The sequence below is a fragment of the Symphalangus syndactylus genome, chromosome 15 (genome assembly GCF_028878055.3).
Source record: "Symphalangus syndactylus isolate Jambi chromosome 15, NHGRI_mSymSyn1-v2.1_pri, whole genome shotgun sequence".
Classification (NCBI taxonomy): Eukaryota; Metazoa; Chordata; class Mammalia; order Primates; family Hylobatidae; genus Symphalangus; species Symphalangus syndactylus.
In genome coordinates this window covers 48,527,630-48,541,472 of record NC_072437.2, presented here as the reverse complement: position 1 = coordinate 48,541,472, position 13,843 = coordinate 48,527,630, and the positions used below count along the sequence as shown (strand labels likewise).

The window sequence follows — 13,843 nt, the reverse complement described above, 5'->3', positions numbered from 1 at the left end:
GGTACATTAAGACTTTTTTTGACGTGGCCCTTGAATGTAATTATCATAAAAGAAAAACTGATAAAGTAAATGTCATCAAAATTTAAAACTTCTGTTCTTCAAAAGACACCATTAAGAAATCGATAGCCAAGCAACAGACTCAAAGAAAATAACCACAATTTTATATCTGACAAAGGAATGATATCCAAAATAAGAAACTATTGAGGAGAAAATATTCACAAAACATAAATTAGACAAAAAAAAATTATATCCAAATGTGGTGGGCTGAAAAACGTCCTTCTAGAGATGTCCATGTCCTGTTGGGCATAGTGACTCATGCCTGTAATTCAACACTTTGGGAGGCTGAGGCAGGTGGATCACTTGAGCTCAGGAGTTCAAGACTAGCCTGATATGGTGAGACCCCATCTCTAAAAAGAAAGAGAGAGAAGGAAAGGAAGGAAAGAAAGGAAAGAAAAGAAGGAAAGAAAGGAAGGGAAGAAGGAAGGAAGGAAAGAAAGAGAAAGAAAGGAAAAGGAAGGAAGGAAAGAAAAGAGAAAAGAAAAGAAAGATGTCCGTTTCCTAATCTTTGGAACCTCTGAAAGCTGGAAATGGCAAGGAAACAGATTTCACCATAGAGCCTTCGGACAGAACCAACCCTACAAAGCATTAACTTCAGGTCAGTGAGGCTGATTTTTGGACTTATGACCTGTAGAGCTATAAAATAATAAATTTGTATTGTTTAAACCGTAAAGTCTGGCAATCTGTTAATGTTACCAGTAGGAAATTAATATACCAGAATATATATTTAAAAATTCATGTAACTCAGTGATTAAGAAAAAACAGTCCAGTTTAAAACATGGGCAAAAGGTTTAAACACTTCACAAAGGTAGACATGTGAATGACAAATAAGCATAATGAAAGTATTCAACATTACTTTTCATGAGAGAAAAGCAGATTAAAAGCCCAGTGAGATACCACTGTACACCCACAAGAATGGCTAAAATTAGAAAGACTGACTATACCAAATGTTGGTGAGAAGTGGAGCAGCTGGCAGTTTCTTACAAAATGAACAACCTAATCAGTGATCCAGCATTTCCATTACTTACCCAAGAGAGAAGAAAGCATATGCACCTTAAAAGATTTCCACTAGAATGTTCGTAGGAAATTTATTCATAATAGTCAAAAACTGACAACAGCCCAGGTGTGTATCTCAAAGGAAAGTGGTTAATCAAACCATTATACATTCATGTAGTAGAATACTTCTCCTCACTGAAAAGAAACAATTGACTTACTTAACAACATGGATGAATCTGAAAAACATAAAGTGTACTTTAATATAGTATGATTATACTATATGATTATAGTATATAGTATGATTATACTATATGATTATAGTATATAGTATGATTATAGTATATAGTATGATTATACTATATGATATATAAAGTTCTAGAAGAGACAGAAGTAATCTATGATAAAAAAAGGGGTGGGGGTAAAAATTTTTTTTTATTTTTAAAAAGACAAAAATCAGAACTGTAGTTGTCTCTAAAGATGATTGTCACCAAAAATTAACTGAGAAAAGTGACATGGAACTTTCCAGGGTATTCAGATGTTCTATGTATCTTGATAGGGTTTGTGTTACACATGTGTATACATTTCAAAACTTTTACATTTCAAAACTCGTTGAATGGTAGACTTAAAAAATAAAAATAAAATTTATACATGGTGAAAGTTACAAATCTTATTTTTTAGAAAATAACTGTAAATACATATTGAATTATAATTGATGATTTGCATGTTAAACTGTTGAGGAGTGAAGTGTGCACATGTCCACAACTTTCTTTGAAATGCATCAAAAAAACAGATTTATGGAAACAGGGATGGATATATGTGTAATAAACACATAGTATGTTTGATTTAGAATCCAGATGTTGGAGCCAGGCACAGTGGCTCATGCCTTTAACCCCAGCATTTTGGGAGACCAAGGCAGGACGATTGCTTGAGCCCAGAAGTTCAAGGCCAGCCTGGGCAACTTGGCAAGACCATCTCTACAAAAAAATAGAAAATGAACCAGGCATGGTGGTGCCAGCTGCATGGGAGGGTGAGGTGGGATGATCACCTGAGCCCTGAATGTCAAGGCTGCAGTGACTGTGTTCACGCCACTGCACTCCAGTCTGGGCGACAGAATGAGACCCTGTCTCAAAAAAAAAAAAAAAATTGCAGGTGTTGAGTATATGGATGTATACTGTACATTTTTTCAGTGTGTCCACGTGTATAAATATTTTCTTTTTTTTTTTTTTTTTGAGACGGAGTCTCAGTTTGTCGCCCAGGCTGGAGTGCAGTGGCGCGATCTCGGCTCACTGCAAGCTCCGCCTCCTGGGTTCACGCCATTCTCCTGCCTCAACCTCTCCGAGTAGCTGGGACTACAGGCGCCTGCCACCACGCCTGGCTAATTTTTTGTATTTTTTTTTTTTAGTAGAGACGGGGTTTCACCGTGGTCTCGATCTCCTGACCTCATGATCCGCCCGCCTCGGCCTCCCAAAGTGCTGGGATTACAAGCGTGAGCCACCGCGCCCGGCTAAATATTTTCTTAAAAGCTGCAGAAAAATAGAAAATTAATTTTTGTTATGATACTATCTAAACCAACTTCAAATAAAATAGGTTTACCTGTACTAGAAGATCAGTAACTAGGTTCTCTATCAGTTCACATTGGAAATTAAAATATACCTTGTCCTTATTTAATGAATACTTATCAATTAACTAAAATTTCAAAGAAGTGAGCACAGACTTTTTAGTACTACATTGTGTACAATTTTCAAAGGCTTGCCATTTAATTCGGGTAATTTCAGCTGACATGAAGGTGATTAGGCTTCATTTATTAAGGTGTAACCATAGCAAATTAAAGTATCTTATTTATACTTGTATTGCTTTCTGTAATCAAATAAGTATTATTTGGATATTTGAGTTTAGTTTTCAAAGATTTTATCAAGTTGTTAAAAGTACAAGTATTGCCTAAAAGCTAAATAAACTCAAATTAGAAAAAAAAACAAACCTAGATTTCTAGTTGTTAAATTCAGTTACCTGCCACACATCCTTATCACACTTAAAACCTTCACTAGGCATTTGTCAAATTTCTCAGAACTCCCTTCTCTTTGCTTCTTGAATCACCTCCCTTTGATTGTTTATTTTCCATCACTTAACTACTTTCTGGATAATCTTATCCCTTTCCACAACTTCAGTTACTATCAATAGGCTAGTAATTTCTATAATTAGACACAGGGTCTCACTGTGTTGCCCAGGCTGGAGTGCAGTGGTACAATCAGCTCACTGCAGTCTCAAACTCCTGGGCTCAAGTGATTCCCCCTGCCTCATCCTCCCAAGTAGCTGGGACTACAGACACATGCCTTCATGCCCAACTAATTATTTTTTGTAAAGACACGGTCTCACTATGTTGCCCAGAGTGATCTCAAACTCCTGGCCTCAAGGGATCCTCCTGCCTTGGCCTCCCAAAATGCTGGGATTATAGGCATGAGCCACCATGCACAGCTGAAAATTTAACATTATTTGCATTTCCTCTTTCTTCCCTGAAACTTCCTAATTTTTCTGTACAGTTGCTCTCTGTATTAGCAGATTCTGCCTCTCAGATTTAATCACCTGTGGATTGAAAATATTGGGGAAAAAAATAATAAAAAATAATATGTTTTTAAAAATACAATATAACAACTATTATATATAGCATGTACATTGTGTTAGGTATTATAAGTGATGCAGACATGGTTTAAAGTGTGTGTGAAGGTGTAGATACGTTATATGCAGATATATACCATTTTATATAAGGGACTTAATCATCTGTGGATTAAAACTTCACATACCTTACAAGTCTATGCTTCTGCACATGGACTTCTCTCCTATTCCTTCACTGAATCTCAGTCTCCCCATATCTACCCTATATCTTGTAGCATGGGAAATAGTGGCACTCAGATGCAGTTGCTCTGTGCTCTGCTTCTAAGACACGTTGTTCAGATCTCTTTAATAGCATTGTTCAGATCTCTTTAGTAGCATTGACCAAGTTGTATAATACATTGTTTCTGTAATTAATCCCTGCTAGAATAGTTATCCCATGATTTATTAATCCATTAAGTATTAAACTCACATTTAGCATGTCCATTAATATCTAACTTATGGGTTTTTGAGATGTGAACTAAATTTATCCCTCTCTCCTCTGAATTTAGAACTATTAAGGAGAGACAAGATTCAGTTACATATCTAAATGTTAGCTCTAGTTCTAGTAGAGCTTATTTGGAGAACTCATCTTGGATCTGGACTTATCTGATAGCTGATCATAGTATTGGTAATGGCATGTATCATCTCTTCCATGTGTCTCTCTCAACTAATAATTCTTCCTCAGAAAGCTAAAAATTAAAAGAAAACAGTTATTGAATGTTTCTAAAATCTTTACTACAGAAGAGCCAATCAACAAATGTATGCATATTACATTGATAGGCATGCAGAAGACGAAACATCATTATGGTTGTAAAATATGTGGCTTTGTTTTAATTCTGAAATATTCCTGAAAGTGGTTTATCTTTTTAACATTAAAATAATGGTTGGTGATAAATAATATTATGAAAGTTTTTATATATCAATGACTGCTTTTACTTGAGCTATTAAAACTATAGCCTTTGATGAAATTTTTTTTTGGTGTTTTGGGGGGTTTTTTTTTGATGATGAAATATTTTTTGGCCAGGTGCGGTGGCTCGCACCTGTAATCCCGGCACTTTGGGAGGCCGAGGTGGGCAGATCACCTGAGGTTGGGAGTTTGAGACCAGCCTGGCCAACATGGCGAAACCCTGTCTCTACTAAAAATACAAAAAAAAATTAGCCGGGCTTGGTGGTGGGCACCTGCAGTCTCAACTACTGGGGAGGCTGAGGCAGGAGAATCACTTGAACCTGGGAGGCAGAGGTCACCATGAGCAGAGATCACGCCATTACACTCCAGCCATGGCAACGAGAGCGAAACTCCGTCTCAAAAAATAATATATATATATATATCATTGCATTTCAAGTTTTTTACCCAGAGGATGTTAACCTGTTAGTTAAAATTCCTTTTGGGAAGTGATGCGACAATAGCAGAATTTAAAAGTAAATTATTTTCACAGAATTTTTTTACATTTAAAACAAAGTAAGGCCATCAGTACATGCTTAGAACTGCACAGTTTTTAATAGAGTAACCTACATAAGTACATAATTTTATTGTTGCAAATTAAAATAAAGTTGTTCTGTTAAAATAATACTTGTCCTAATTTAAAAATCATTTATCAAGAACAGAATTGATGACTTTGATATGTTATCATTATTTGTTATATTACATAGCATATTTCATGCAAAAAGCCTTTGAGTCCTTCAGAATAATATATATATTATTATACTTTTTAACAAGAAAACCTAACATGATATGATGCAATCCCTTATACATTTCAAAAATAAATGGAGCAAATTCAGACAAGGATATACTTTAAGAAATATGCTTCTACTTACAAATGGGCTGTTTAAGATTACATATTAGCCCTTTCTAATGTTTTTATGCTCCCTAATTTGTTATAACCTCCTTTATTTTCACTTCTGCCATCTTTTTTAAAGGAAAAATAAAGTTATTTCACATTATACACTTTAATATTTTCCAGTTGAAAATGAAGATGAGGCTGAAAGGGTTCTTTTTTCCTACGGCTATGGTGCTAATGTTCCCACAACAGCCAAAAGACGACTAAAGCAAAGGTAAAATCAATATATATTTATTTTATTTATCTACTCTAGCTGAATGTAATTACATTTGTGCTTTCTTATAATGTGCTGAGTTCAGTGACAAAGTCCTTTATTCTTACTCTGCATAAATATTAAATTTCTCACAAAATAAAACAGTAATAATCATGTATTTCATATATATTTAAATAAATTTAGTGGTTTGTAGAATAGAAGTGTACTTAAGAATTTCTGTAGAATTAGATTTGATGATAAGGACCTCGTTTTTATTTTCACATTAATTTCAGATGAGCTACAAATGCTTTGTATCAACAATGTTCAGATTAAAATTAATTGTGCTTTTTTTTTTCTTTCTCTCATTTTTATTCACCTGCCTACATTCCTTGACATACACGTTAGGGAGAGTGATATGGAATTAATGCATATATTGTAATTGAAACTATAAAAGGCTTTATGAAAACCAAGAGAATATTTAGAAGATCCACTAGTTATCTTGTGAGATACTGCTTAAAAGTACAGTCAGCCCTCTATATCCATGGGTTTCACATGTGTGAATTCAACCAACCGCTTATCAAAAATATTCGAGAAAAGAATGGATGATTGCATCTATGCTGAACATGTGCCGACTTTTTTTCTTGTCTTTATTCCTTAATACAGTTGTTCACATAGCATTTACATTTTGTTAGGTATTATAAGTAATCTAGAGATAATTTAAAGTATATGAGAGGATATGCATAGGTTATATGCAAATATTATACCAATTGTATGTAAGGGACTTGAGCACTCATGGATTTTGGTATCCACAGGAGGTGGAGAGTGTACACTGGAACCATTCATCCTGTGGATACCAACAGACAACTGTACACTAACAGAAAATTGTACCTGCATTAATCAGGTTTCCAGATGACCCGCCTGATTTTTATTCTTAACTCCTCTCTTGCACCAAAATTTATCCTGCTTTGCAAAAACATCTCACTGCCCCATTCACTACCACATCAAATCCATCAAATCTAAATGTTTCTTTCAGACTTCCAAGCGCCTCTATAATGTAGCTCTACCTCTCCAGCCTTATTTGCCTCTCTACCCAAAATGCAGTGGATGTACCTATTTCTCTGTCTATAAAACAACTGTTTTCTCTGTACCACACAGCAGAGCATTTTTCTTATCTCATTAGCTATCATTTCCTGTGTAATTTACCCATCTAGATGGAAAGTTCTTCAAGGTAGGCAACTACATATTTTTTTTTTTTTTTTTTTTGAGATAGAGTCTCATTCTGTCACCCAGGCCTGGAGTGCAGTGGCACAGACTCAGCTCACTGCAACCTCCACCTCCCAGGTTCAAGCAGTTCTCCTGCCTCAGTCTCCCAAGTAGCTGGGACTACAGGCGTGCACCACCACACCCTGCTAATTTTTGTATTTTTAGTAGAGATGGGGTTTCACCATGTTGGTCAGGCTGGTCTTGAACTCCTGGCCTTGGCCTCAAGTGATCCACCTGCCTCGGCCTTCCAAAGTCCTGGAAACACAGGAGTGATCCACCATGCCCAGTCTAGCAACTACATCTTTTTTTTTGAGACAGAGCCTCACTGTGTCGCCCAGGCTAGAGGCAGTGGCACGATCTCAGCTCACTGCAACCTTGACCTCCCAGGTTCAAGCAATTCTCCTGTCTCAGCCTCCCGAGTAGCTGGGATTACAGGCGTGTGCCGCCATGCCTGGCTAATTTTTGTATTTTTAGTAGAGACAGGGTTTCACTATATTGGCCAGGCTGGTCTCAAACTCCTGACCTCAAGTGATCCACCCACCTCGGCCTCCCAAAGTGCTGGGATTACAGGCATGAGCTACCACACCCTGCCAACTACATCTTATTCTTGTTTATTTTCCACTTTCTGTATCTAGCTCAGTGCAGGATACCTAGTAAAATTGTTTCTTCATCAGAGCATTTGAGAATTCAGAGTTGCTTTTTTTTTATGTGAACTGATTTAGACATTTAGAGACATTATACACTAAGAAAATGACTCAGAAAATAGAACATCTATATGGCTATCTAAAATGATGTATCCTCTAATATAGTGTTGAATAAAAAAATAAAGTGATGTGGAATATAGAGCACTTTATAGAAAGCAAGAAAAGGATGCTTAGAACTTATGGCTCTTACCAGTTAAACTAAATATATGCCAAATTTTGATCAAGGTGAGCTGAATAGAAAGTATCAATTTGTGGCTGGAATGTTTAATTCTGTCTGGTGAGGATTCAGATATTTCAGAATTATGTATTATTTTTAAAAAATCAGTCCCATTCCTATTTCCTCCAAAAGTCACAATGGGTAACCTAGGATATTTTGTAATTTTCAGCATATCTGTTTCTTAGTACAATGTTGCCTAAGGAAGAATAGAACATAATTTTGTGGGTCGGAGACTTATCAGTAGTAAATGATAGGTAAAATACTAAAACTTGAAATTCAAAGGAAAAGGTCATATTCTCTTCTCTATTTTGGCCTCTGAATCCTTCAAAAGAATCTTTGTTACAAGAAAAAATAGGGCTGGGTGCAGTGACTCACACCTGTATTCCCAACACTTTGGGAGGCCAATGCAGGCAGATTGCTTGAGTCCAGGAGTTTGAGAACAGCCTGGGCAACATGGCAAAACCCCATCTCTACAAAAAATACAAAAACTTAGCCGGGCATGGGGTCATCTGCCTGTAGTCCCAGCTACCCTACTCAGGAGGCTGAGGTGGGAGGATTACCTGAGCCCAAGAGGTCAAGGCAGCAGTGAACCGTGATTGTCCCCCTACACTTCAGCCTGGGTGACAGAGTGAGACCCTGTCTCCAGAAAAAAAAGAAAAAAAGAAAAGAAAGAATTCTGCTGTTAGAAGTTTGCTTTTCTTAGCCCCAAATGCTGAGTTTTCTCAAAATCGCAAGCGATTATTGCTGTTGCACCTTACTATTTTTTTTAAGAATTTTTAAAAATAGAGGTTGGTTTTTAATATTTAAAGTGAGGATTTAAGGAACCACAACTGATTCATACTCGAAATAATGTTAAGTGTCCAAATATTCTAAAGATTCTATCACTGAGCTATCTATGTGCCTTGAACATGTGCCTAATGGGCATGCTATTAATATCTCCTGCCAGCTGGTGCCAGGCATTCTTCTCATGGTGAGCCAGAGGGTTATTTTGAGGAAGTGCTTGTCAGGTCATCTAAGCTGAATGACGGGAAAGTAAGGCTAGATATCCAAAGAGAACATTTATGCATTCCTTCATGCATTCAACAACTTTTATTGAGTGCTTACTGTATGCACAAAATTGATCAATGGCACTAAAGATCCCAGGTTAGGGTCTGACATATTTCTGAAGTTTGCAAAGTCCACATTTGAGTTCATAATGGATATTTGTAAAGAAAGCAGTGGCTTTGTGGTCTTTTTATGTTTATTTAAGATAAAAGCAGTATAACCTTTGAGAGAATTATATGTAATCCTTCACATTTGAAATTAAAGGATTGGAGCCAGATGCACTGGCATGCACCTGTAATCCCAGCTTCTGGGGAGCCTGAGGCAGAGGGATCACTTGAGACCAGCAGTTTGAAGCTGTAGTACACTGTAATTGTACCTGTGACTAGCCACTGCACTCCAGTCTGGGCAACATAGAGAGACTCCCATCTCTCAAAAAAAGAAAAGAAAAAAAAAATCAGTGGAAACTTAAGGCGAATGATAAAACAACTCAGTAAATGAACTATATGCAAAATAAAGTTTTCATTGTACATCAGCCTATACCAAAATATATTAAAGTTTCAAAGGAACTTATTTTCCAACTACTACTACTATGCAATAGATTCCATTCGTATTAAATTTGATGTAAAATCTTATATGTTCAACAATCAGAATTAGATATTTTAGGATAAAATTTAATTGGAAGGAAATTTCTGATTTGTTATAACAGTAATGTTTATTTTATTTTACTTTTATTTTTATTTTTTGGAGTTGGAGTCTCGCTCACTCTGTCACCCAGGCTGGAGTGCCATGGCATGATCTCGGCTCACTATAACCTCCGCGTCCCAGGTTCGAGCAGTTCTCCTGCCTCAGCCTCCCAAGTAGCTGGGACTACAGGTGCATGCCACCATGCCTGGCTAATTGTTTATATTTTAGTAGAGACAGGGTTTCACCGTGTTGTCCAGGCTGGTCTCGAGTGATCTCAAACTCCTAAGCTCAGGCAACCCACCTGCCACGGCCTCCCAAAGTACAAGGATTACAGGCATGAGCCACCACGCCAAGCCATGCTTATTTCATAAAATTGGAAAATTACTGGTAATCCTACCATCCAAAATAACCACTCAGAAATGTATACAGATATATAGACTTTCTTATTTAGGATATTATTGCTTGCAATTTAATAGTTTAATTTATTGTCATAGAATTCCATTCTAAACATTTTCTTATGTCATTGGATAGTCTTCAGAAAGGTCATTTTTAATGGTTATCCAAAACGTTAATTTTTAGGACTTCCGTTTTTGAGTGCTATATTTTCATTAGTTAATTGTATAGTTACTGAAAAATATCATTAGTTGCCTATTGCAACCCAGGCAATACCACAAAATTAAAATGAGAAAATGGATGTGAAGTGCCTGACATAGAATATATCTTTAGTAAGTGCTAGGTCGTTACACCTTGATGTGTTCTTAAAGTAAATTACATAGTTAATTTTAGAGGAAAAGCCAGGGTTCTGAAATCTTTTACTAGGCACAACTTGAGTTTTCATTTAAGACGATACCGTTTTAAAATTGTACAGAAGCCTCTTGAAATAATTAGCAGGGATACCCCCCAAACGTGAAACTGTCTTTAGTATTAGTCCGTTTTTAAGAGTCTCACTCTGTTACCCAGGTCGGAATGCAGTGGCACCATCATAGCTCACTCTCATCTCAAACTCCTGGGCTGAAGCAATCCTCCTTTCTATCCTGAGTAGCTAGGCATGCACCTTGTACCTGGCTAATTTTTTTATTTTTTATTTTTTGTAGAGACAGGGTCTTGCTGTGTTGCCCAGGCTGGTCTTGAGCTCCTGGCCTCAAGCAGTCATCCCACCTCAGCCTCCCAAAGTCCTGGAATTATGGGCATGAGTCACCACACCCAGCCTATTTTTTAAAACTCTTTCTGGGACACAATTATAGAAAGTTACAAGGGCTTATACAATTAAAGTAGATTAAAATAAAATGGGCTCTCCTTGACTAAACTTGAAAATCTGAAGTAATGTTTTCCTTTCAGTTGTGATTGTTTTGAAAATAGCAAACATGATTTTCTGGTTACATGTTTTGGTTATGCTCTTTAACCTGCCACATTAAATGGTGACACCCAGGCACTAACATGGTCTTTGTATATGCCTCTGTGTTTGTTTTGGCTAATCTGAATGGATACAGTTGTGACGTTCTTAAACCTTTCAAATTGTAAGATTTACTGCGTACTATAGTTTCTCTAGTTTTATAAAAAGCTTTAAGTTAAAACTTTCACAGTTTACTGAGCTTCATAATAAAAAAAAATAAAGCAGAGGAAACTAGCAAAATTTTGTGTATGACAAACATGTTTTCCTTTCCTTTATTCTCATATATATGAGTTCTCACTTTTGTCCTTGGAGAAACTTGTACTCATTTCATTTGGGATAGCTTTAGGAATAGTTCTTTAAAAAGTTGCTGCTTTTCTATTCATGATAAATTTGGAAATGTAAGCCTATAGAAGAAACTAGAGAAAGTCTCATGTAACTACAGATAATCAGCATGAGATCACTATTTAGTCCTCAGTCATTTCGAGCTGAGCAGATAGTATAAGGACCAACCTTAAGCTTTTTGAAAGTGGGATCCTTCTGGCACATGTCCCCTTCTTTGCAACCATCTTTCATGCCATGCTAGTAGAGATAGAACTCTGATCTACTGAAACTGAGAAAGATCAAATAACTAATAAGCATGCCTCACATATTCTTGTTCATTTCGAGTTTTGGTAATAGTAAGACACCGTACCAATATTGAAGAACCCAGAACAGAGCATCAGTCCTCCGTTGTGCTTTGATATCTCAGATATAAACAAAACTCTGTCATGTCCACATTTGCTAGGCTAAAAATGTTAGGAAATTGTATGTAGTAATCAGAAATACAGACTGCCATGGACAGAGCCAAGACCAATAACCTATATTTGGCATCAAGAAGTGCTAAGAGAGCTAAAAGATAACCCTTGGAGAAATACTAATTTGACCAAATAACAGGTGAAATTTTGGTTTAGTATTTGGGTGTACAACCAATATGCTGGTGGTGTTAGTTTATAGCTGATATCAAACTTAATCTTGGTATAAGTGAAAATCATTTAAGCAATTAATGTATTAATAATTACAAAGAAGTATTGTACCTGTTTAAGTGTCCCAATAGATAGCTTATAAAAGCATTGCTTTCTTGAGAAATTCAGTACATTCTACACCAAAAAATAACCTTTAGCAAGAGTCATTTTTCCTGACTATATTCATAGTTATTCTTCTTAAAGATCTTAGCGGGGCCAGGCACGGTGGCTCACGCCTATAATCCCAGCCCTTTGGGATGCTGAGGCAGGTGAATCACCTGAGGTCAGGAGTTCGAGACTAGCCTGGCCAACATGGCAAAACCCCATCTCTAATAAAAAGACAAAAATTAGTTGGCATAGTGGTGGGCGCCTATAATCCCAGCTGTTCCAGAGGCTGAGGCAGGAGAATCGCTTGAACCCGGGAGGCAGAGGTTGCAGTGAGCCCAGGTCACGCCATTGCACTCCAGCTTGGGCGACAAGAGCAAAACTCTAACTCAAAAAAAATTTTTTTATAAAGATCTTAGGACTTGTTTTCGTTGTATGTTTATTGTGTTAAGGAGGCATAAACTCAGCTGTAGTTGAGCAGTTCTTCATTTGTCTTGTTTTGAATTTCATTTAAACACTCTTCTTTCTTCCCACTTGTAAGATCCCAGACTTCTAAAGAGGATCCACCTATAGCACCAAATCACTCACCAAAGCAATATGCCCACTTAAAGTTTTAGGAGGTTGAATATAGAAGTGGTGAATTGGTATCTAAGACATTTGCCTTCTTCTTTATGCACTTTTTAATTGCTAGTTCAATACTTAATACTGAGCATTAGTTGTACTTTATTTTTTTTCTTTAATTGCCCATTATTGGCGATAGGTGTACCTTAATGTTGAGGTGCTGCAACCTCGGAGTATGGTTTGAACAAAATGCACAACAAAGTCAGTCCAGAGGTACTTACGGCTATGCACATGTCTCATGCCTATAATCCCAGCACTGTAGGAGGCTGAGGTGGGAGGATCACCTGAGCCCAGGAGTTTGAGACTAGCCTGGGTAGCAATGTGAAACACAGCCTCTACAAAAATTTTAAAAATGAGCCAATCATCTTAATGCACCTGTGGTCCCAGCTATGTGGGAGGATGAGCTGGGTCACTTGAGCCCAGGAGGTCAAGACTGCAGTAGCCATGTTTGCACCATTGCACTTCCTGGCCTGGGCAATAGAGTGAGACCCTGCCAGAAAAAAAAAAAGATTTATTAAGTACCTACTCTGGTCAGCTCTACAGTTAGATACCACAGGGGATAAGACTCCTGTCATTTTATGAGTTGCATCTGTTTAGGGAGAAATGATTAACATACATGAAAGAATATATAAACTTTAGTACTATATCATATGTTGGGTTAGGCTATGTCAGTCAGAGGAATAGAGATCCGTGAAGGCTGGCACAGTCAAAAATGGAGGAAGTGGAACTCGAAGGGAGCCTTAAAAGAAAATCTTCAGACTGGAGGACCAAGCAAAGGCAGTGGAAGGAATACAGAAAACATATTTGTGAGACATTAAGTAGAGTAGACATGAATGGCAAATAAGGTTGGTTCCAGTGAGATTATAGAGGGCCTTGATATTTTTAAATAATTTAGAGAGAGAGTAAAACTAACCATGAAGGTCAGATTTGAAAGTGGGTGGGAACAGGATGTAGACATCAGTTCACTATGTAAGAAATACAGATGTCTGACAAACATATGAGACAATGCTTAACCTCACAAATAAAGAAATCTAATTTAAAACAGGATTTTATGTTTATCTATAAGGTTAGCAAAACA

At 36.9% G+C, this 13,843-nt stretch overlaps 1 protein-coding gene across 7 annotated transcripts in view; it reads left to right on the top strand.

Moving 5' to 3' along the window:
* Positions 1-13,843, top strand: part of PIBF1 (progesterone immunomodulatory binding factor 1) — a 234,306-nt gene that overhangs the window by 127,097 nt on the left and 93,366 nt on the right. For all 7 annotated transcript variants that reach the window (XR_008651366.2, XM_063618767.1, XM_055244706.2 and 4 more), the window contains one exon: positions 5,664-5,754. Coding sequence is in view for 6 of the 7 variants with exons in the window: in XM_063618767.1 (XP_063474837.1) it covers positions 5,664-5,754 (91 nt within the window). In the remaining variant the exon portion in view is untranslated. The remainder of the gene's footprint in view (positions 1-5,663; positions 5,755-13,843) is intronic.